The sequence below is a fragment of the Caloenas nicobarica genome, chromosome 2 (genome assembly GCF_036013445.1).
Source record: "Caloenas nicobarica isolate bCalNic1 chromosome 2, bCalNic1.hap1, whole genome shotgun sequence".
Taxonomy (NCBI): domain Eukaryota; kingdom Metazoa; phylum Chordata; class Aves; order Columbiformes; family Columbidae; genus Caloenas; species Caloenas nicobarica.
This window is the reverse complement of record NC_088246.1, coordinates 34,917,510-34,942,625: the sequence shown is the minus strand read 5'-3', so window position 1 is coordinate 34,942,625 and position 25,116 is coordinate 34,917,510. Positions and strand designations below refer to the sequence as shown.

At 42.1% G+C, this 25,116-nt stretch overlaps 2 protein-coding genes across 2 annotated transcripts in view; one reads left to right on the top strand and one right to left on the bottom strand.

The window, feature by feature from the left end:
* Positions 1 to 4,128: 4,128 nt before the first annotated feature.
* On the bottom strand, positions 4,129 to 12,064 carry FAM221A (family with sequence similarity 221 member A). The gene is made up of 7 exons (XM_065627724.1): positions 11,882 to 12,064; positions 10,580 to 10,753; positions 9,926 to 10,116; positions 7,510 to 7,716; positions 6,673 to 6,783; positions 5,949 to 6,037; positions 4,129 to 4,191 (listed from the first exon to the last, which is right to left on the bottom strand). Exons 1-7 carry the CDS (start codon positions 12,058 to 12,060, stop codon positions 4,129 to 4,131), a joined length of 1,014 nt encoding a protein of 337 aa, XP_065483796.1. The 5' UTR covers positions 12,061 to 12,064.
* The window catches only part of HYCC1 (hyccin PI4KA lipid kinase complex subunit 1), a 364,011-nt gene continuing 347,410 nt past the window's right edge, over positions 8,516 to 25,116 (top strand). The window contains exon 1 of the mRNA XM_065627722.1: positions 8,516 to 8,521. The gene's annotated coding sequence lies outside the window, so the exon portion shown is untranslated. The remainder of the gene's footprint in view (positions 8,522 to 25,116) is intronic.

Below are 25,116 nucleotides of genomic sequence, written 5' to 3'. Positions count from 1 at the left end.
GCTGTTCTACACTCTGGGAGTGTTACAGTAATGGCAAAAAAAAAAAAAAAAAAAAAAAAGGAAAGGCAGGTATTTAAAAAAAATGAGAAGTGCTGAAGTACCACCTAAGACCTACACACCAGCCTAGAGTCCTCCATTGGTGACAACAAACCATTTCCCCTGTGCCAGATTCCTTGGATTAGATTCAGAAACAGCTCATGCATCCAGTTAAATGGCAGGTATACGCCCAGAAATAAATCATACAGATGAACTGATAACTTATCTGTTCCATGAAATCATGGTCAAAGTTCTCAACTGCTCTCAGGAAAACAAACCATCAAGGAGTACATGTTCAACTGACCTCTTTATGTAATGACCACTGGTAATGGCAAACATATTAGCATTTGGTCTCTGCTTTTACCTTTACAAAAATTTTCTTAAAAGAATTATTAAGAGATTTTTCAATAGCATTGGAGTCTGCAATTTTGATCCTACAAAATGATGCCTTTTTTTTTACTATAAAAATGAGTCATTTCAGTTAAGTGCAAATTTCACTTAAAATATGACATCTGTGTCCAGTTTTCACAGCAAGCAACATTATGAGATATATCATACCTGCCTTTTCACATATAGATACGAATAAAAATTCTGCAAAGTACTACATGAGTACCAAGAAGTCAAAAGTAAGCCTTCTAGTAAGAAAAATGAGTTTCTTTTCCTTTGATGTTATCAAAAATGGTCAAAAATGATCAGAACTCCTAAGCAATACTTAATACAGTTGATATTTTAATGATCCCACCTGTTTTTCAGCTAAAAAGAAATAACCATGAAATAAATGTAATAACTTTTGTATAATTTAAGTGGAAATTTTAGGTAACCTTAAGCATAGAATACATTTTTTTTAAATTGACTTTGATAAAACCAGTTCGTGATGATCGAAGTAAAGTTTAATAAGACTGAATTTGTCGAACTTTTAAAACTGACAAATATTTTTACCTCAAAATGTCAATAAAAGCACAATACACTGTTTCCTAAAAGTAAAAAGGAATGTTATCATTATAAAACAAACACAAACTACTAGTTTTCTGTAACTATTAAAACCTCTATCTGTAACATTATTTTGCTGTGAGAAACCTCATCTTTGAAATATACACATACATTTCTGGAACTGCATCCCCTAATGGATAGAGCTATGGAGATAAATAGGAGAGTAGAGTAAACTTCAACTATTAAGCTTGTAATGATCTCTCTGAAGACTGAAATTTTTTTTCTATATTTTTATTTACCTTTTTTTCACTAATGCAATTTACATTTGTTTGTTTCTTGTAATTCTGTTATGAAATCCCCATTTACTTATGAGACCAAGTGTCTGTAGAAACGATTACTTATTAGGACCAGAAGAGGGAGCTGAAATTAATGTTTTTATTTAAGTTAAAGCAGTATTTCACAGTATAGGATTTAAAGGTAAGGTACTTTTAAAACATTAATTACACATTTTGATATTTTCTGCATTTTAATAAAAGTAACAGATTAACCTCTCTGACTGGCAGCTGTAGTGATGGCAGCATAGCTCAGAGTTAAGGTAAATGGCCTTTTTTAGTCCCAGCTCTTGATATAAAGTCTCAGTCCATACATAACACCTGAAAAGTCTTCAGTCCATGAGCCATCTTAAAGTATTTTTAAGGACAATGACTTGCACCTCCCTTCTTTCCAGAGAGACTAAAAAAGTTAGGCCTTAATCATAGAATCATGGAATCATTTTCATTGGAAGAGACCCTCAGGATCATTGAGTCCAGCCATAACCTAACCTAACTCTAGCACTAAACCATGTCCCTAAGAACCTTGTCTAAAAGCCTTTTAAACACCTCCAGGGATGGTGACTCAACCACTTCCCTGGGCAGCCTGTTCCAATGCCTGACAACCCTTTCCATGAAAAAATGTTTTCCAGTATCCAATCTAAACCTCCCTGCCACAACTTGAGGCCATTTCCTCTCATTCTATCACTTGCTACTTGGGAGAAGAGACCAACCCCCTCCATGCTACAGCCTCCTTTCAGGTAGTTGCAGACAGCAATAAGGTCTCCCCTGAGCCTCCTTTTCTCCAGGCTAAACAGCCCCAGTTCCCTCAGCTGCTCCTCATCAGACTTGTGCTCCAGACCCTTCACCAGCTTCATTGCCCTTCTCTGAACTCTCTCCAGCACCTCAGTGTCTTTCTTGTAGTGAGGGTCCCAAAACTGAATACAGTATTCAAGGTGAGGCCTCACCAGTGCTGAGTACAGTGGCACAATCACTTCTCTAGTCCTGGCCACACTATTCTTGATAAAAGCCAGGATGCTGTTGGCCTTTTTGGCTGCCTGGGCACACTGCTGACTCCTGTTCAGCTGGCTGTTGACCAACACCCCCAGATCCCTCTCTGCCAGGCAGCTTTCCAGCCACTCTTCCCCGAGCCTGTAGCGCTGCCTGGGGTTGTTGTGACCCAAGTGCAGGACCTGGCCTTGTTGAACCTCGTACAATTGGTCTCAGCCCAATGATTCAGCTGGTCCAGATCCCTCTGAAGAGCCTTCCTACCCTCCAGCAGATCAAGACTCCCACCCAACTTGGTGTCTTCTGCAAGCTTACTAAGGGTGCACTCAATCCCCTCATCCAGATAAAGATATTAAACAGAACTGGCCTGGTACTGAGCCCTGGGGAACACCACTCGTGACAAGCTGCCAGCTGGATTTGGCTCTGTTAACCACAACTCTTTGGGCCCAGCTGTCCAGCCAGTTCTTTATCCATCGCAGAGTATACCCATCCAGGCCATGAGCTGCCAGCGTGTCCAGGAGAATGCTGTGGGATACGGTGTCAAAGTCTTCAAACTAAAAGAGGCGAGATTCAGGCTGGACATGAGGAAGAAATTTTTTACAATGAGAGTTATAGAATACCGGCCCAGGTTGCCCAGAAAGGTGGTAGATGCCCCATCCCTGGAAATATTCAACGCCAGGCTGGACAGGGCTCTGAGCAACCTGATCTAGTTGAAGATGTCCCTGCTCATTGCAGGGGGGTTGGACTGGATGAGCTTTGAAGGTCTCTTCCAACCCAAACTGTTATATGATTCTAACTTAGCTCAGGCTCTGCTTTTGCTTCCTAAACTGCAGCCTCTGCCAGTTATTCTGTACCGAGTTCCTGCTGTGCTGCTTTGCAGATTTAAACCACCACACAAAGTTACCAAATTTTTAATTTTCCTGACCCCTACCTTTGACAAAACATATACTGCCACAGCTGTGAATATGGACAAAAAATACAAAAGCACATCTACCTTCTTTAGGGGCTCAGTCTGTGTTGGATTAAACGTTGGTTTAATAAGTTGATTAAATAAGTTTATATCAAACACTATATAATTATTTGTTTACATGTAATAAATAGCATATCCATTTCCACTTAATGTTTTCAGAAGTTTAGTGTATTAGAATAATTGTTATGGACAGTATCAGACAAACAGAACTGGGAGAACAGTACTGCTAGAGAAATCTGGGATAAAGTATACCAGCAGGATCCCTTCAAGTAGCTAAGAATTATGTGTGCAAGTGGGTTTACATGTATACAGAATTTGACATGTAAAAAATATACATTGGCAAGAACAGAACCCAGAGAGGTGTGAGAGAAGAAGGCTGTGTTTGAATTTTATGTAAAGGCAATGAAACCAAGAGAAAGAAAAAAATATATTTAAAAGAAAATATTAAAATGTCAATATTAACAGAACAAATCTCACCAAGTAAAAATCCATGAACAAGATGAGTTCTAAGGACTCTGCAAATAAAGTGTGTCATAGAAGTCTAACAACAGGGCATATATTTTCTTTGCCCTACTACAATGTAATATTTAAATACATGCTTATTCTCTCAGATCTTAAATAGTAGCTCTATAGATCTCTAAATATGACTTCCCATTCTCAAAGGAGTATCTATGTGACAATTCTGGAGATTAGAAACAAATTGATTAAAGTACCGATTTTATTACAAGAAAATAATTTAAAATTAATTTCAGCAATAGACCAAAACAGTAGAATAAAGAAATTAAGAAATACAAGTATGCAGGTAGGCACAGCAAAAACTACTCTTCAATACAACACTTAACACTGTGCCATGTAATAAATATTTCTTTATTAGTCTCATGGCTTCTTTGACGGCACTGGACTTTTCTCTTTCCATTTGGCAGTCTTCTCCTTTTTCAGCTGTAACAAAGAAAGACACCAACAGTGGCTCAAGCATCAATTTGCAAGTCAGCTAGTAATGCAATATTAAATCTCTACATCCAGTCATCAATTTATGAGAGTGATACATACAATGGAGAGAGCTACAGATCATTATTAGCCCAACCTAGCATTGCTGTGTTTTGCATCATAGGACAAAAGAGCAGTTCCCGAGCTCTGCAGCTCCTCCCCTATTCAAACCAGGGCTGCCTCTATCCCTGATAATGGCCATCTAGGTATTTACCTATCCCTCAAGGCCAAAGTGCCTCGCATATGTTCATGGTTTTATCTTTATGGCAATGAAAGGTAAACAAGTTTTATTACAAACGTAGAACAGGCACAGACTAACCAGCATGCACAAAACCACATAGGAGGTTTGTTGCTGAGGTGGATGCTAAACCTCCACCGCAGTGTCTCCTCACTGACCCACAAGGTCAAGTCTTCCTCTCGTAAGACTTTTCTGCACAGTAGGCTCTTACAGTATGGTATGATTTACCAATACACGTATATTTAACTCTGCCATTTTGCAGTAAGACTGTTAATCCAAACAAATACCTCTGTTGTTTTTAGAAGCAACAGTCAGTTGTACTTGAGTATTGTTACATTAGTGAATGAAATTCTATTTAGAGCAATCATATAAAAGGGATGCATGGACTTCTGCATCTTGTCTAATATATCACGTTGCTTTCAAAAACACAAGGAAAAATAAAACAATATTTTAAACATTTTTTCCCCATAAAATAGTGTCAAAGGAAGCAAGGCCCCAGTCCTTATTTGGATGTCTACAAATGAACTCACTGCTAAGCAATCCTGTTGTCGGTCTACACAGGAACTAATTTAAAAACATTTTTCCATATTTGGAGGCTTGAGGTTTGTTATCTGAAATTCCTACTACCTTTTGCAAAGAAAATAAAATCTTGGGGGGGAAAGAAACATAGCAATTTGGATTTGATAGAAACGGGTTTTCTTCTATAAACTGATACTGTATTTGTAATATATTACCATATTTTGTGATTATTTCCAAAATAAATAAAATAATTTAAATTTTCACAAAGCTCAAACAGCTGCCTCATTAACAAACACCTTGTTGCAAGCAGCAAGCATAATGGCAGTTAAGATATTAAAAGTTAATTATGCAACATTGCCTTGCAAAAGCATTCCAAAACAGTCAAGACATTCTTCCAGCCGAGATGGTGGAGCTGAGGAGCGAATGTTGGGAAAGAACAGGAATTTAAGCATCTAAGTAACCTATATTCCAGGGCATTTAAATTCAAGATAGTCAGCGGGGTGGAGGAGGCACCACTAGGGGGGTGATTCAGGTCATCTAAGAAAGACACACCAGATTTAGCTTAACTACACAGATATTCTTAAGGAAAAGAACATCATAAATTTTTATAAATGAGGTAGCAAACACACATTCCTAAATGTGACAGGGGACTTTCTGGGAGTCTGCTTTGTTGTGGTTTTTTTCGTCAGATAGGAAAATATTTTTTCTATAATGGAGTTACCTCAGTGAAAGGTAAAGTAAAGGTCAATATCATCCCAGACATGAGTGACCTCTGAAATCCTGCAATAGCTCATAATTGTATTTAAAACTTTATTTTAAGAAGCTAGTGTTTTCTCAGGAAGAGAACAAATGATATAATTCACTTATATGCCACTTAAATCATACATTCATCTTTTTGAGACATCCTCTTGTGAAAATCTATTTGAATTAAGCAATAAATGTAGTAACTTGCCCGTTCTTGATAACGTTTTTCAAAGTAAGCCATGTCATCATCTTCTGAATGCTTTCCATGAGAAATTTGCCCTGTGGCACTAGAGCTACCTGAAAAACAACCAACCAACCACACCACCTTTTTCATTAATGATACTTGCTATTCCATTCGTTATGTTTTACATCTGGCAAAACACATTTAAAATGAGAACTCACTCTTATAGGCAAGTAACAAACTCCAGCAACTGAGACCAAAGAGTAACCTCTTCAGTCTAGGCTACCACCTATATAAATAGTCTGGGAGGAGTTCAACAGTTGCAGTAATTGCTAAATACACATACTAAATAAGGGACATAAAATAAGCATAACCAATCCATCATTCCATAAAAGACTTCCTGGCAGAAGGCAGTTTCACAGGACTGTGCTGAATATGTAGGATCCCTTCAGATATGATCAGCTTACCAATCAATAAATGACAACATTAATGGGGAAGATACCAAATTCTAGAAAAAGATCATTAAAGTTAAAAAAGCATACCATGAGCAAAAATAACAAGCAGTAACGAAACAGTCTAAGCACTTCAAGTACCCGAATGTCGTACTAACTTTTCACATAACAAGGCTTCAATATTCATTTTAATTTTTAACTTTGATTTTAGCACTAAGCATCCTTCGAGTCATAAATAAAACCAATTAGTTTGATATTGAATACTTATTGTAAAGAGTATTATCCTACCAATATAGTACCTGCTATCTGTGAGACGGTTTGAGCAGAACTAGAAGGTCCCTGAAATGCTTTTAGAAATGGATGATCCATGCTGGTAATAGGGGATTCTAAAAGTTCAGCAGAAGGAGCCCCTGTTAGAAAATAAGTAGAATGAATACAAAAATTAACTTCACAAGATATATTAAGAACATACAAGATGGAGTCAAAACAAGGCTAGAGATTAATATCTACAACACTCAGTGCTTTATTTTCTAAAGTTCAGACAAACCCAGGAAACCAGATCAGAATTTAAAAAAGAAATAATGAGTACGTGGCAATAATAAATAAAACAGTATCTCGGGACAAAATGTGTCCATCACTAAATGACACAAAATCACAGAGCAGCAGAGGTATCAAGGCCAACTAACATGCCTGTCAAAATAAAGTTCTACAAGTGACCTCTTTTTTTATATACTGAGGAGCTATTAAACTTTGAGTTTGAAAAAGAAAATGCTGTAACTGTATAACCAAGAAATACCTGGGCAGTATTAGGGTAAATGATTAATGTAAATATAACATGGAAGTATTAAGAGAAAAACAGAAGTTACAGAGTTCTTTCTAAAAGATATGCCCCACTTCAGTCAGAAGCTACTGGGCTGAACATGAGAATTATTGATAAAGTGTTTTTTTATCAATTCACTACAGGAATTTGGACAAGATGATCATAGTGGTCTTTTCACACCTAAAGACTGCTTGGAAAAAACAAACAAACAACTGTCTTAGGTCCTACTCCTATTGATCCAATTTGCCTTTGAACTTTGAAAGTCTATGTTGAATTACCACTTTTCAAAATTTCATCTCAGGTCAGCCGCACTTACCTATTCCACTGTCATCGAGTCTCATGTAGCCTTCTGCCAGCGAACTGAACCCAGTCAGCCCCCCCATGGCAGCGTAAGGCACGTCCTGCCCCACCGGCTTCCCCTGGGCTAAGCGCTCCTGTTTGGTTTCCACCACTGTTTCGTGAGCGTACGTTGGCTGACCACAGGCACAGGTAAAGCAACTATGAAAGCCCGAACACTTGGAACCTAATTAACAAATAAATACGTGTAATGAGTGAGACGATAATGGAATTTGTACTTCATTGCAGACAAAGTGGTGTTTCCCTAAACCGATCTTGTCAATAACTGGAATTCCTTCACTGCAAAAGCATCCAGCTCTGCTTTCTGTTTGGAAGCACATACATGATTTGGGGCGAAGCAATCAGCTGTCTTTGCTGCAACCATTTACAGCTTCTTTACATCATGGTATGAAAATGCTGTATAAAACAGGAGAAAGGACAAACATGGGGATTAGATCACAGAGGTTATCCCAGTCTCAGGGTCTCATTCAGTTAAATTTTGAGTACCTCCAAGGATGGAGATTCCACCTCTCTGAAGAGCCTGGACCAATGCTGGTCTTCCCTTGGAGCAGGCATTTCTTTCCTAATATCTAATTGGAATTCCTATGTTGCAATTTGTGCCCATTGCCATTAGTAACACCTTTCTCTATCCCTCTCCTGACGAAAAAATAAAAGAGAAAAAGTTCTGTCACTGGGTAAAGAAGAAAACGTGCCAGCATTTAGGCAGTATTATCTTCAAAGGTGTACAGCACGTGTCCATGTTGCATGGCCATAAAACTTCAAATCGCATTTATGAGACAAATCACAATTTAAATGTCTTTTTAAAATTGCAAAATTAGTAGTAAACAGAGGCTGTGGCAACAGCAAAATAGGTTCTATGTAAGAGTACCATTAGATGGACTTTCAGGTGGTTTTTTTAAGGTTACATAGCCACGGGATGTAACTGAAATAGTTATACAAATGACATGTGACATTCAGAAACACAGAGTGAAGTGATCTGTCTGCCCTCGCTACAGCTAAGACAGTCATCAAAGTCCTGCTGGAGCAAGATATGAGCAAGAAACTGAGGAACTGATTTTGCAAATGTTTCATTATACAAATTACTCCAACTGCCGGTTACAATTCATTTTGCAGAGCACCAAGAAAGATTTTTTTTTAAGTCTTGTGTAATAGGTTCAAGGGTCGCATTCTTGGAAACGTTAAAGGTTTTTTCATGTCATTTTGGGCACTCTTCAGTAAGAAAGATCTTACTCTGTGTTTGGATACAAATTAAAGCATATATATAATATATAAAGTGCAACAGCAATATTTTTTCCATTAGAATTTATCTGTCACATTAGATTAATACAACACCAGGCCAGACTAATACCACCACAAGTCCAAAACAGAAGCAAGTCTTGGCACTTCTCTGTGTAATCTTTGAAGCCCTACCAAGTGTCAGGTATTTTTGAGAAACACTAGAAAAAGTGTGTAATGTAAATGATTATTAAAACCCCTGTATTCTAAGGAGTCAGTCTGAATCATCCAATTACACATTTAATACTTTCACATTATTTAAAGCAAATTCTTGAAAGGATGTCATATAAATATTTTATGTTTTATTCTGTGGGACATGAATCTCATCCAGCAAAAACCGTTCATGATTTTTCCTGTACAAATTAGACTTCATGACAGAAATTTACAGAACAAAAATATCTTTAGCTTATGTAATTTGAGGTTTCAAACTAAAACATTTTTATGCATTATTTAGTTTCTATGGTTAATAATTACTGCTGTATCATTACAATAACCTCAAACGACTGAATCAGAAAGCCTCCTCTTAATGCCTTCTCAAACCTTTTGCTTGAAACTCCATTCCCATTTGCATTTCTGGACCCTCGATCTGTATGCTTGGGAACTGCTTTGTTAGAGTGCTAACAATAGTACTATTAGGGAACAGAGCACTACTTCCTAGTGAGTTGAGAAAAGATGTAAAAATACTTTAATGTTATATTCAACCAGGCAATAGAGAAACAAAGATCAACACTTCTCTCTCTCAAACTATGAAGTTCAAGCAGAAAAGTCAGGTGTACATGGTAGTGGAAGTGACAAACTGCCAAGAGGGTGCCTTCATGCTGCCTAACTTCAGGCGGCTGTCCACATATGTACCTAACCGCATCATTCGGAAACTTGTGCTCCGTCACAGGACTTGGGGAAGCTAAGGGTGTTGTTCTGAACCCTCCTGTGCAACAGGCAATGTCTTCCTTCCCACTTCCCATCCTTCTGCAAGGACCAAAACACACATCAGTGACAAGTGCGGCACATAGCTAATGCTCTGGGCTGAATATAGACCCCTAACACGCTGTTCTTGGTGAGTTGCCCAGGCACAAATGCTGCAAAGCCCACCAGGAACTTACAGGAGTTACATGAAAATCCAGGTGCCGCGCTGTGCTGGTCTGCAAAGTGTTTGCATCTACAGCGGATGGGCTGCGTGCCATTGAGAGGGACATAGTGGTAGGACTGGCACGGACAACGGCTCACTCTGCAAGGCACACAAATGGGACGGTCTTCGGGAATCACTTCGTAGTCCGTTTTGTGTTGTTTATACCTAAAACAGCCAAAATAATACCTTTTATAACTTCGGTAGTATTTATTAGAACACTAACTGAAAGGCTTATATTTTACCTTACAAGTTCTGCTTTGAAGTATCTTTATATTAATTACTGTTAATTGGTATTTATCAAATGCATAATATCAAGTGCTTTTACATCCATTCATTACATCAATATCACAGATCCTTATGTTTCATTTTGACAACACTACCAGAATCAATCTGATCTACAACTCATGCCTTGAAGCCAAATTTACTGAAGACTGCAAAATCATTTTAGTCTTAAAAAAATGTGTTGAGATTTAGATTTAAGAACAGTTCTTATGATTTAAAACCTAATTTTCTCAAGCCTTAGACCTTAAATTAACTTGCCTATTATGTACTGTAATGTATTTGGAAACATTTTTAATCTTCCTGATTTTAAAAAATACAACAGTTCAAAAAATGAAAATATTCCTACCGGTGAGTACAAAAGCACAGTGTCTCTGGTCCCACAAGCTTGCAGTCCATGCCACTTGGTGATCTCCAGCTCACATACAACCTGTTCTGTAACCGAATTGGTAATACTTTTCTTTTGTACTCCTCATATTCCTCAGGGGTAAAGAGCTTTCCTCCATCATCGTCGCCTACAATTCTGTAAGCACGTCATTTAAAAAAAAAATGAAAACAATAAAAGTAGGTTTCTTGAGATATTTTTTCAAATATATATAACACCACCTTTGCTGTAAATGCAAAAGAATTATTATCTTTAGTAATACCATTCTAGTGATATTGACAGCATAGTTGACAGCAGCTGTTTCCCACCCCTCAGGCCCTGTGTTCAAATTCAAGGTCACTGAAGAACTGGAACTCTGGAGTAGCATCCAAATTCTACATGTATGGAGACAAGTGAAGACAGTAAATATAATCCGTAAAATACAATTTAGACTTAATTGCAGCACTTAACTACACTGAAGGTTAATTTATTAATGTCTGTAAATATTTCAGTTATTATTTGTCGGGCACGCTAAAACATACTGAATAAGTGATTCTTTGTCAAATATTCTGTGGATTTGGACATGGCCAGTACCGCACAGCACCAGAACAATCTGTCAACACACCACTGTCATTAGCCCAGCTGACGCCCACTGAATCAGCACACAGCTGCTTCTGTAAGAAACACCACCGTGGCTACCACCTCTGACGTTTCACTCAAGGCTTTTAAGCTACATTAAGACCACAACACAGTGACTGGGTTTGTGTTTATTTTTGCTCGACTCTCGAAGAGGAGCGAGGATGAGTGAAGACACGCAGAGTATAAAGGCACGCGTTTGTACACTCGTGGTGCACGAAAGCCTATGTTTCCTCGAAGCGCAGTACGGGTGGCGGGTGGCAGGTGACTGTCCTGCACCACCCCAGGCAGACGGACAGACTGCGGGGATGTCAGAAACGCCGCAGACAGCCCATACATCCCACATGCCCTCACGCCGGCCAGGCGAACAGGCCGAGAACCGCTCCCGGGCACCGCACGGGGTTAATCGCGGCAATAAGCGGCGCGGGGGTGTGCGGTGTGCGACACAACGAAGCCGCCGCGGACCCCGAAGAGGCGGCTTCGGGAGGAGCAGCGCGGCGCCCGGGCCGCCAGCATCTCCGCAGGGGACGCGGCGCGGGGGGAACCGCTGCCGCCCCCGCGGCTGAAGGCAACCGGCCCCCGCCCCAGCGGCCGCCACCGCGCCGCCCCTCTTCCCTCCGCAGCGACGGCCCGGCCCGTCTCCCCGCTCACCGCCGGTACTCCGCGTACTCCTCCAGGGCCGCCGCGTCCACCCGCAGCCGCTCCATTCCCGGCCCCGCCGCCGTTGCTCCGCCAACGGGCCGGGCGCCTGGCAGCGGCCGCGGGGAGCGGCCGGCGGGGCGGCTGCGCGGCCGCGGCTGCTGGAGGGCGCGCAGCAGCGCGTAGCGCATCGGTACCGCATCCCTAACGCATCCGTAACACATCGGTACCGCACCCCTAACGCATCGGTACCGCATCCCTAACGCATCCGTAACACATCGGTACCGCACCCCTAACGCATCGGTACCGCATCACTAACGCATCAGTAACACATCGGTACCGCATCCCTAACGCATCCGTAACACATCGGTACCACACCCCTAACGCATCGGTACCGCATCCCTAACGCATCCATAACACATCGGTACCGCACCCCTAATGCATTGGTACCGCATCCCTAACGCATCTGCAACACATCGGTACCGCACCCCTAACACATCGGTACCGCATCCCTAACGCATCGGTACCGCATCCCTAACGCATCGGTACCGCACCCCTAACGCATCCGTAACACATCGGTACCGCACCCCTAACGCATCGGTACCGCATCCCTAACGCATCCATAACACATCGGTACCGCACCCCTAACACATCGGTACCGCACCCCTAACGCATCGGTACCGCATCCCTAACGCATCTGTAACACATCGGTACCGCATCCCTAACACATCGGTACCGCATCCCTAACGCATCTGTAACACATCAGTACCGCACCCCTAACACATCAGTACCGCATCCCTAACGCATCGGTACCGCATTCCTAACATATCGGTACCGCACCCCTAACACATCGGTACCGCACCCCTAACGCATCGGTACCGCATCCCTAACGCATCCATAACACATCAGTACCGCACCCCTAACGCATCTGTAACACATCCGTACCGCACCCCTAACACATCAGTACCACATCCCTAACGCATCGGTACCGCATCCCTAACACATCGGTACCGCACCCCTAACACATCGGTACCGCACCCCTAACGCATCGGTACCGCATCCCTAACGCATCTGTAACACATCGGTACCACACCCCTAACACATCGGTACCGCATCCCTAACACATCTGTAACACATCGGTACCGCATTCCTAACGCATCGGTACCGCATCCCTAACGCATCCATAATGCATCAGTACCGCATCCCTAACGCATCTGTAACGCATCTGTAACGCATCTGTAACGCATGCATACAGTTGAAATTTGATGATGAAAATAATGATTCGCTTAGCAAGGAGAAATCAGACATACGAATACAAAATTTGGGATAACTGCCTAGGCTTAGTACTGTGGAAAAAGATTTGTAGAGAGTATGGATAGACAAGTAAACAAAATTCAACAGTGTGATACTACCGAAGTTAAGACAAGAAGAAAACAGGCTAATTCATAAGAAAGATTATTTGCAGTGGATATTAGGATTTATTTTTTCATTAAAATACACAGTGAAAGACAGAATTGAGAAACCTTCCTAGAGTTTTGTAAGGAAAAGGTAGATAAACATCTGTCAGATGTTCTTGGTCCTGCCCAACTATGTGTTCAATAACTCAGAAAGCCCTTTCTAGCTTTTTCACTGTATGAATTTGTATGATTTCTATTTATTTTTAAATTACTATAAAGTATCATCACATATGAAATTTGATTCATCTGGTAAGGTCAACTCATTTTTATAAAAGGATGTACTTTTTTCAGGCAATTTTGATTCTCTCTGATGATGTAACCTTCCCTTCACATACCAGTAATGAATGAATGGACTCCTACATGCTGTAAGGTACCACTCTTTGTGAGCAAAGATGGCAGGGTCTGACCTGTGTTTTCCTGGGAGTTTTACCTCTGCCAGTTCACTGAGGTGCTGATGATGTCATTCCATACGTCCTTCAGCGTCTGTAGCTCGGTTTGTATCACCTTTTGTCCTTCCTCATTGCTGCTTCTAAGTGCTTGTTCTCCTCCAACCGTCCTGCCTTTGCCCCTGCACTCACATTACCCTGAGCTGCTGCTACTATTTACACCTCACCTTGACCACCAGGTTTCTGGTGAGAGGTATTTTAGGTTGATCACTGATTCCATGGCATTCAGCTGGCAGATGTAAGGTAGGGAAAACCTTGGGAATGCTCAAGGTGGAGATGGGGAGGGCTCAGGACCTCCTCTCACAAAGGCAACCTGCATTAGATCCCTTTAGGTACACCTTGAAACCACACCTTCACTGCCCTGCAGTTCTGTGCCCAGTACGAAGCACACAGAAAGGCTGAATTTACACAAGAGGTATGTTACAGGCATAAGAATGCTTCTACAACACCCTGGCGACGTACAAAGTACAATTGTATTCTTTGCCTACTAAAATTGCCACCAGCCTGCCGGAACTAAAAAAAAGAGCCTTACTGCATTTACTCCAGAAGCACAGCTGTGATGATCTCTAATTGCTCTTAGCTGACACTGCTGCATGGAGAGAAGACTGTTGTATGGATGCTGTGTTATGATGTGCACTGCTTCTGCATGATAAGGTCTACGTGAGCCTTGTTTGTCTCTGCAGTGCAAGGCAGTATATATTTGTTCTGCTACTACATGTTAGCTCAGAGGTACAGGTTTTCAGCAACAGTAACATTAACCATGTTAACACTATGATTGTAGTAGCAGGGTGAATTTCCTCCTGCAGTACTACGTCCATCTTCCTAGAATGTCAGGGGACTGCCATCACTGCAGTCCCACTAGGAATAATTGGTGTGTGTTGGTAAGACTTACTCAGGGTCGAGTTGCTGCCATAGTCTTGTTTAACCTTTGAATTCCTACTCAAGCTAAATAAACAAACCGTGCAAGTTAGTAATTTTCACAAGTTCAGTGCTCCAGGCAATACTCATCCCTGTTTGCCTTCCATGCCGCTGTTGTGCACTGGAAACAAATAAAAGATCCTGGGAATGTACTATGTGAAAGAAATGCTAACAAAATCATGGATGACTTTAGTTTTCATTCCTTATTCAAGTAATATAATGAAAGTCAAGAACATTCTGTTAATTAGGGGTAAAGGGACAGGGTGTGGTTTGTAACTGTTGATGAGCTGTAACCAAGCTGACTATTGCCAGGCAACAAGTCTTCTCTTTGTTGTGGATTACGTTCAGTTTCACCAACTTTGTTGAGAAGAGGTAACGTCTTTTATTAGATCAACTAATACAATGGGAAAAACAGACAAGCTTTATGGCAAACAAGCCTTTCTTCAGTTTTAGTTTTGACAGACAAGGTCCTACTGCAGAAAAATGGTTGTTTTTTCACAGATCAAGTTGGTGGCAAAGATGCTAGCAAAAAGAAAAGCACTAGTTCAAATGTTAAATTATTTTCCTGTCTTGAAATTCTAGTGTTCAGTTTGTTAACTAGAAAAAAATATACACCAAGGAGAAGTTACAGCCTTTGTATAATGCTTACTTGAAAAGGCATCTCTGAAAACACAATTTTGGCATAAGCATGATGATTTCTCCATGTTTTTTCTCTATTCCAAATGTTTTTTATTTTTAGTTTGAGTAAAATGAGGTGACTGTAAATAAATCCATTGCAAATATATACTTTTCAATAAACAGCTTAATATTTAATATTTCGAGGCAGGTCTAAAGAACATAAACAGCGTAAGATACAATGTATGTTTAATTATTGATGTTTAGCACAATGCGTTATATGACTTGTCCCATAATGCATACATTTAACAAAGAAAACACCTCCCCTGGGTTCCCCACCATCACCTGCCAATCCTTCGCTTGTTGTTGGTTTGTGGATCTTGAATCTCTAAGTTACCTCAGCAGGTAAGTTTATACCTATGGAGAGTTTCATTCTTAGTGAATGGAGGAATCCACAGAGAATGTGAAAAACATGATCCAGTTACATTATCAAGGAACTCAACTGTAAAAGTCTTCAGAGCAGAGATGGTCCCTATCTTTGTGCTTTAGAGAGAGTCTAGAGCTGTTGATCAAAAAAAAAAAAAACAAAACAAAAAACCACCAAAACCTAACCCCTCTCATTTATCTAGAACAGTTTGAAATATTTATTTCATCTAGAACATGCAAGCAGCCCCTTGATATCATAAATCTTACCTCTAATTCACTGATGTTCTTTGAAAGCTATTCCGTGATCAAATGTGTGTTTTGTTCATAGTTCAAGACAAAAGGAGGCCAACTTTGGGAAACACTTGTAACCAAAGATGGTTCTTAGACCGGCAACCTGCAATTCCCCGTTCCTCTCCGTGTGCCGCAAACACCACCACCGTGCTGAAACAACCCCTCCGATGTGTTTGAAGGCTGCAGTAAAGGGACCACAGACTGCTATTTCTGATACTGCGCTATCTGTGTAAACTGACCGCTTCCTCTTGGTAAAAACATATTGGTCACATAGTGACTGAATATGTGAGCAAAAGATGTAGTGTGTGTTTTTCTTAACTGAGCTTTAGGAAACGGATATTTAAATTGTACCCTGCATGTTAGCAAAAGCTACAAGCCCTCAGACTGTCAAACTGAGACCCAAGAGGGTAGGCTTTTTCCATACAATAAAATGACAGGTGCCTGTTGAAAAAGGTACAGCAATTCAAGGAAATCTCCAGGTTGCTTTGCACTGGGCAAGTCACCAGCAACGAAGCAGAAGGTGAAGAGAGATGTCACAAGGACCAAGGCAATGTTTTGCCAAAACATCCCCCAGAGAGAGCTGAAACAATTGGGAAACTCTCAGGTTTCCAGCAGTATCTAAATAAGGTGATAGAGCATATGCTCTGCGCATTTGTCCTGTGGCTGTGCCACATGCATAAGAAATTTCAGCAGAGCAGCCAGCACTGCAGCACAGCACGTGTGTTCTGTCACACCGAGATCTGAACATGAACAGGTCCCTCTTAAAGGCAGAAAACAGATGGGAGCAAGTCATCACTGCAGTCAATACATCTTCAGGTAACCACATTAGAAAGCCAGGATTGCTTCTACAGGGAAAATAAAATTCATCCTGTGACCAAAACTTTGAAAAAGAAACAGACGGAGAAAAGGGGACCTTGAAGCAGGGCAAGAAGCACTGCAGACAGGGAATTTCAATGTGCTGAGGAACAGGCTGCTGCACAGGAGCTGCACAAAACTGAAGATCTTTGAGATACCTTATCTGTATGCACATCACTAGTGGGGTTCCGCAGGGATCCATCTTAGGGCCAGCACTCTTGAGTGTCTTCATAAATGACTAGGAAGCAGGACTTGATGGAATGCTAAGTAAGTTTGCTGACACAAAACTGGGAGGTGCTGCTGACACTCTCGAGGGCAGAGAGGTCCTGCAGAGGGATCTGGACGAATTGGAGAACTGGGCAATCACCAGCCACATGAAGTTCAACAAGGGCAAGTGCAGGATTTTGCACCTGGGACACAGCAACCCTGGCTGTACATACAGACTGGGGAACAACAGGCTGGAGAGCAGCTCCACGGAGAGGGATCTGGGGGTTCTGGTTGATGGCAAGTTGAACGTGAGCCAGCAGTGTCCCTGGCAGCCAAGAGGGCCAACCGTGTCCTGGGTGCATCCAGCACAGCATTGCCAGCCAGGCAGGGAGGTGATTGTCCCGCTCTGCTCTGCGCTGGTGCGGCCTCTTCTGGAGCACTGGGTGCAGTTCTGGGCGCCACAGGATAAAGAGGATATAAAGCTACCGGAGAGTGTCCAGAGAAGGGCCAAGAAGTTGGTGAAGGGTTTGGAGGGGAAGTCGTATGAGGAGCAGCTGAAGTCACTGAGTTTGTTCAACCTGAAGGAGACTGAGGGGAGACCTCATGGTGGCTACAGCTTCCTCACCAGGGGAGGAGGAGGGGTAGGAGCCGAACTCTTCTGTCTGACGACCAATGACAGAACCCGAGGGAATGGCAGGAAGATGTGCCAGGGGAGGTTTAGGTTGGACATTAGGAAAAGGTTCTTCCCCCGGAGGGTGGTGGAGCACTGGAACAGGCTCCCCAGGGAGGTGTCACGGCCCAAGCCTGACAGTGTTCAAGAAGAGACTGGACAACGCTGGTTTGGTCAGACTGGGTAAGTCTGGCTCAACTAACACAGGTCCTGTAGCATCTAGCCAACGTTCAAACCCCTGTCCTGTAGAAACTCCTTCTGAATCTTACGTTTCTGCTGCTGCTGCTGCTGACGATGAATAACTGGCTTTTGCTGTTGCTTTTTCTGCTGATTCCTCAGTTCTTGTTAGATATACTGTTGCTACAGTTATTGGTGCTGGTCCAACTGCATCAGGTGAGGAGAATCCACAGAGATACAAACAAGCTCTTTAGCAGCCAAGTGAAGAAACCTGTAATTTTACAAACAGAAAGCCAAATTTCTAGTGATCAACAAGTACACAGGAGGTATAGCATAGCAGGTCACTGTGAGAAAATCCCAGACAAGACCTGGAAGTGGCTCTGTGTCATAATGCTCTAAAGAAACTTGGGGCCCTAGGTTTTGGGTTTGGTTTTGTTTCTATGTTTTGGGGTTTGGGTTGTTTGGGTTTTGTTTTATTGTTTTGTTTGGTTTTGGTTTTCTACAGTTAACTGAAATAGCCATGTATTTGAAAACCAAACCAAACCAAACCAACAAAACAACAAACCAAACCACCAAAAACCCCAAACAAACCACAACTGAGGCAAGATCTTTGCTTTTTTGGTGTCACTGATTCAGACGATTCAGATGTAGTTGAGGTTAGTAGCACAAATGGTCACTATCAGAGTCAAATTGTGTCATGACCACAAAGGAATTAGGGCTTCTCAGTGGAAAAAGGTGGTGGGATCAACAGCCCAGCTGAAGTGCATCCATACAAATATCTTTATCAATGGTTGGGACAAGGGTATTCGGTGCACCCTCAGTAAGTTTGCAGATGGCACCAAGTTGGGTGGGAGTCTTGATCTGCTGGAGGGTAGGAAGGCCATACAGAGGGATCTGGACCAGCTGGATCATTGGGCTGAGGCCAATTGTATGAGGGTCAAGAATGCCAAGAAGTACCGGGTCCTGCACTTGGGTCACAACAACCCCAGGCAGCGCTACAGGCTCAGGGAAGAGTGGCTGGAAAGCTGCCTGGCAGAGAGGGATCTGGGGGTGTTGATTGACAGCTGGCTGAACATGAGCCAGCAGTGTGCCCAGGTGGCCAAAAAGGCCAACAGCATCCTGGATTATATCAGGAACAGTGTGGCCAGCAGGACTAGGAAAGGGATCGTCCCCCTGTACTCAGCACTGGTGAGGCCCCACCTCAAATCCCGTGTTCAGTTTTGGGCCCCTCACTACAAGAAAGACACTGAGGTGCTGGAGAGAGTGCAGAGGAGGCGATGAAGCTGGTGAGGGGCCTGGAGCCAAGTCTGATGAGGAGCAGCTGAGGGAACTGGGGCTGTTCAGCCTGGAGAAAAGGAGGCTCAGGGGAGACCTTATTTCTGTCTGCAACTACCTGAACGGAGGCTGTAGCATGGAGGGGGTTGGTCTCTTCTCCCAAGTAGCAAGTGATAGGATGAGAGGAAGTGTCCTCACGTTGTGCCAGGGAAGGTTCAGGTTGGATATTAAGAAACATTTCTTTATGGAAAGGGTTGCAAAGCACTGAAACAGGCTGCGCAAGGAAGTCCTACAGGTGTTTAAAAAGTGAATAGATGAGGCTCTTAGGGACATGGTTTAGTGCTAGACTTAGGTTATGGTTGGACTCGATGACCACCAGGGTCTCTTCCAACCCAAATGATTCTGTGATTCAATGATACAATGGCCAATGCAATGCAAGGGGCGGAGACCCGGAACGGTGCAAGGATCGAATCCAGGGGGCAAAGGAACCCGGGGGCGGAGCTACGGGGTGAGGGGCGTGGCTGCGGGGTGGGGGGCGGGGCCACGGGGCAATAGCGATGGGGCACCGGGCTGGTCCACGGGGCGGAGCCAGGAAACAGGGTGGGGCTACGGGGCGGGGCAATGGGGCAGGGGTGTGGCAAGGGCGGGGCCACGGGTCACAGGGCAGGGCCACAGGACACAGCGCAGGGCAGCCCAAGTTTCTCTAGAAGCCCCTGGAGGAGGTGGTTCTGTGTAACCTTGGTTGAGAAGATGAGAACTAGACTCCAACATGGGCCACCCTGCTCCCTTTCGGCCCCTCCTGTCGCTGGTGCCGGAGATCCCAGCTCTGCCCGTGAAGTGGGGGGAGAGCTCTGGCAAGCACGGTTCACACAGGATGGGCAGAGCTCCCATGTCGTGGGCTGATGTCCCTCATCTGTGCAAGTTCTTTGCTAAAAAACAGTGCTCTGCAATACAGTTCAGGTTCAGAGAGCAGAGCCATATTTCCGAACTGGGCAGCTTTGGGTGAGGGCTACACCTGTTAATCTATATTGTGCATATAGTATCTGATTACCTGTGAAATGTCGGCGAGAAGGTATTGAGAGTAGGAAATCAAAAGTAATTTTTTTGTGCACCACCTGTCCTATGAACAACCTCCCATCTTAAAAATTGAGGATTTGTTCCCAGATTTGGTCACAGGAAGTGTTTTCTGTGATAAAGACACCATGTTCAGCTTATTAGCACCCCACTGTCTGCTTGGATCCGCATTTGTGCTCATAGACTTACTTAGGAACAGATCTAAAGGGTGAAAAACTTTATAATTAATAAATTGATTCCTTCGGTAATAAAGCTATTTCAAGCACCCACTGTTTTACTGTGCTACCATGAGTATTGGAATACCTTTTCGATTCAGAGAAATCTCTCCTGTCTCTCGCCCCTTCTACGAGAATGTTAATGGACACCTAAAAGAAAGTTCATTAAAGACTGAATCAACCTAGATTTTCCATGGTAAACAATCAAATAATTTTGAATAGTAGGACAAAAAAAAAAAAGGCTTTCTGCTACTGTGAAGAGGCCATGCTCCAAGGTAACCACGAGGAACAGAAATCCAGATGGCGTGTTTTACCTCCTGTGGCTGTGGTGTAGCATACGGATGCTGCTGGCCCAGGATCTCTGAACATATCAAAGTGGGTTGAACATATGGACCCTCGCTTACAGAACAGCTCTGTGAGCCCTAAGGTGCTGCCTACACATCAAAGGCAACAGCTTAATGCTGCGTAGGGTGTTGACAGCCGCTCTCGACACCCTCTGTTAACAATAAAATGTGTGGCCCTTTAGATTTTTTAAAATCCTTACAAGTTTGACAAGTGCTTTAAAATTTATCTCAGTTAACTACCTATTGTAAGCTGAAGATAGCCACTTTGATAATGCAAGAATAAATAATCTAGAAATAACTTTTAAAATATTTTAGACCTCAAGTCATCGTTTTCAAGTAGTTAGTCATTCTATTGCTATGCAATGACTGTCTCTAATTAGCTATTCTGAAAATGAGAAGAATGGAAGTGGTATAAAGAATAACAGAAGCGGTTTCCATCAAATTGTTTCCTCCCTCCACATTTGTTATGAATATTCTGATACACTTAAAAGCAAATGCAAACAGTACTCCTATGATAAACTTCTAACCATGACCATACATTATGCTACTACAAAAATGAGTTTGCATATTATTAACCCTCATTTACAGGCATTTAAAATATCAACATGTTTCAGTTTTCCTATTAAAGAAACAACATGATTAGACATCTACTGAACAGAATGAGTTGATGAATGCCACAGGGAATATGTAAGCTCATATGCAAGCAAGGGTCAATTAATAATGAAAGGTTTTTGCTGGAGGTACTGACAAACAGAGTTGGGAAATTTGTAGTAATTAAGATCACTTACAGATAAGATAATTCAGTAGCATGTGATGCCACTGGTGTTTAAGTGCTTTTCCCTCTTTGTTTTTTTGCTACTGACTTATTACTTGCTGTTCATATTTATTTTAGACTATGGAAGTGATGTTAGACAAAAAGCAAATTGGAGCTATTTTCTTATTTGAGTTCTAAAGGGGTCGTAAAGCAGCTGAGACAACTTGCAACATTAATAACGCATTTGGCCCAGGAACTGCTAACAAACATACCGCGCAGCAGTGGTTCAAGGAGACAAGAGCCTTGAAGATGAGGAGCATAGCGACGGCCATTGGAAGGTGACAACGACCAACTGAGAGCAACAACTGAAGCTGATCCTCTTACGACCGAAGAACTTGAAGTCGACCATTCTACGGTCATTTGGCATTTGAAACAAATTGGAAAAGTGGAAAAGCTCAATAAGTGGGTGCCTCAGGAGCTGACCAAAAATAAAATAAGTCATTGAAGTGTCATCTTCTTATTCCACACAACAGCAACGAACTATTTCTCAATCGGATTGTGACATGCGATAAAGTGGATTTTAGATGACGACCGGTGACAACCAGCTCAGCGGCTGGAGTGAGAAGAACCTCCAAACCACTTCCCAAAGCCAAACTTGCACCAAGAAAAGGTCACGGTCACTGTTTGGTGGTCTGCTGCTGGTCTGATCCACTCCAGCTTTCTGAATCCTGGCACAACTGTTACATCTGAGAAGTGTGCTCAGCAAATGGATGAGATGCACTGAACACTGCAACACCTGCAGCCGGCATTTGTCAACAGAAAGGGCCCAATTCTTCTCCACGACAATGCCCAACCACATGTCGCACAACCAGTGCTTCAGAAGTTGAACACATTGGGCTATGAAGTTTTGCCTCACGCGCCATATTCACCTGACCTCTCGGCAACTGACTGCCACTTCAAGCATCTTGACAACTTTTTGTAGGGAAAACGCTTCCACAACCAGCAGAATGCAGAAAATGTTTTGCAAGAGTGTGTCAAATCACAAAGCATGGATTTTTATGCTACAGGAATAAACAAACTTATTTCTCGTTGACAAAAATGTGTTTACTGTAATGGTTCCTATTTTGATTAGTAAAGATGTATTTGAGCCTAGTTATAATGATTTAAAATTCACAGCCTGAAACTGCAATTACTTTTGCACCAACCTAATAGCAGACTGCATTGTTTTATAAAGTACAACCTAATGAAAGGATACAATCATTAGGTAAGGACGGTCATAAGTGGATTGTTAAAGATGTCAATTGACATTCTACATCACCTTTAAAAATACCACACCAATTAAGAAATGTTTTAGACATTTAGTTCATTCCATTAATTTGAGTATTTTGAGGAATTAAAATGTTTTTAAGAAAACATAATAAACCGGGATGTTAAATTTTATGTAATCATTTTTCTAAATGAACTTCTCCTAGAGGTTTCTAAATCTATTCTGTATCTGCATTCCCACAAAACAAAAGCCACAACAGCAGCAATTGCCTCCAGGAATACGTACCTGCCCAGGAGGCACTTGGTCACTTGGGGAACTTGCACGTATCACAGACATGATGCAGTTTGGAAACCTCTGCTCTAGCCAATATTTTCAATTAGAATTTAGATCTATCTAGCCAGCTTCTTTAAACAGTTGTGTTAATAAAAAGCAAGTATTTAGCAGTTACTTGGAAAAACAGACAACTGTGCATATGTTAGGCATATCACTGGGTGCCAAGGATACTGATGTTTCACCATGCTGGTTACAAGAACCTCTACATCCTTGTGCCATGTTTCTGTATTTTTTCAATTATTTCATTAAAAACAGATCAGCAAACTTCTGTGATCCTAAGAGTGGACAAGCAGCTTGCTAAGAGCCATCTCAGTGCATTTCAGTGGAGTATCAGTCCATCTGTTCATCCCAAAGTTTCTTTAATGTGGAACCACACAGCACTTTTTCTTCTTCACACACAACTGTGAGGCAATGCTTGGATATCTTAATTGCAATAAGGTTACAATGGTGCAATTCAAAAATGATTTATTTAGATGAGGAAAGCAACAAAAAGAATTAGACAATCAAGACAATCTTCCTCAAGATATTTGCCTGTCAGTTATTTGGTTGTGGAACTCCAGAACTATAGTGAGACCTGTGATGCTTATAGCTGTTTAGAGAGCAATCAATATAGTATTTTCTTTCCATTTTTCTTCATTAGAACTTTTGTGTGGGAGTGGATCTTGAACATTTTTTTGCTACCTACATTAAACAGTCATTCACAGGCACAGCAGCACTACCAGTTACCCAGTGAAATCAGCTGGTAAACACTCATGAGGCAAATCACAGCTGGGAAAATTCAAGTCTCATAATTTACCAAAAGATTTCAAGAACAAACCCCAAACAAACACCACCACCCTTCCCCCACCCCGCCCCTAATCAGAGACTCTTTATATAAAGGTTATATGTGCCCCTGCCCTCCAAAGAAAAAAACAAAACAAAAAAACCCCAAACAACAACAAAATGCCACACAAAATCCAGACTAAGAACCAACCAACCTTAAGGAGATTCCATATTTCACAAAACTTGAAGCAGATCACTTTGGGGGCATTTGTGATGTCATCTGAAGTGGGAAATACATAACTGCATCATAAAAACCACAGCACAGCAGAAATACTGTTTAACTATTCCTTTAAAATAATTTTTAAATGTTTGGCAACACAACAAAATGCTGTGATGCTATCAAGCATTTCGGACCTGGAGTGAACTGTAGACTTCCTCTTGCTTCTTTCTCACAAGCCCTTGGGTTCTTCACACAACCTCCTGTCACTGCAGGGCTGCTACGCCTCTCAAAATATCCTACAAAGGAGGCTGCAGGGTAGAACATGCTGGTGTTTTCTTCCTACTGTTGTTGATAGAAAAGGCAGCTGAGACCCTCCCCTTATCCCTGCTTACCCTTTTTTCCTTAGTCCGTACACCTGGAGTTTCATTTTGCCACTCTGAAAAGTGCCATCATCTCAGCAAAGAGGATGAAGCTCAGCTCAGCTTCACCCTCAGCGCTGCTGGAGCACAAAGCCATGGAAGCAGCGCTGCGCGAGATGGTTGGCCAAGGGAGGACACAACTCAGAGCCTCAGCACAGCAATAAAGCTCAGAACAAGATCGGCCACTAAAAGACGAGCAAGATGTATCACAGACACTAATGTATTGCTGTATCAACCCCTAATAATGCTGGTTTCATGTAAAATTAGATGTAGGGTGCTACTGGAGTATTTTTAACTTGCTTCTTGACAAACATTTGTTTCAACTATATGTGTGAATGGAATATTTGTGCCACAAGATATAGGTAGTTCACAGTTCTCCCTACATTTTTGTCAAGTACAAGCTAATTCCAATGAGCCATTGTACTACTGAAACCTGAGAGAAAAACAACTATTTGCTAATGGCACCATGACCTACTAAGAGTGCAGAACTGCACGTGAAGTAGTGCATCAGTCTCTGAAATT

Excerpts from the sequence above, each read along its gene's own strand:
- FAM221A (XM_065627724.1), bottom strand. The coding sequence starts at position 12,060 with ATGCGCTACGCGCTGCTGCGCGCCCTCCAGCAGCCGCGGCCGCGCAGC. Across the intron at positions 7,717-9,925 it reads TGGATTTTCATGTAACTCCT|GTTCCAAGTGTTCGGGCTTT; the intron begins GTAAGTTCCTGG and ends TTTGTTAATTAG. Across the intron at positions 4,192-5,948 it reads AAAAACGTTATCAAGAACGG|CTGAAAAAGGAGAAGACTGC; the intron begins GCAAGTTACTAC and ends TCTTTGTTACAG.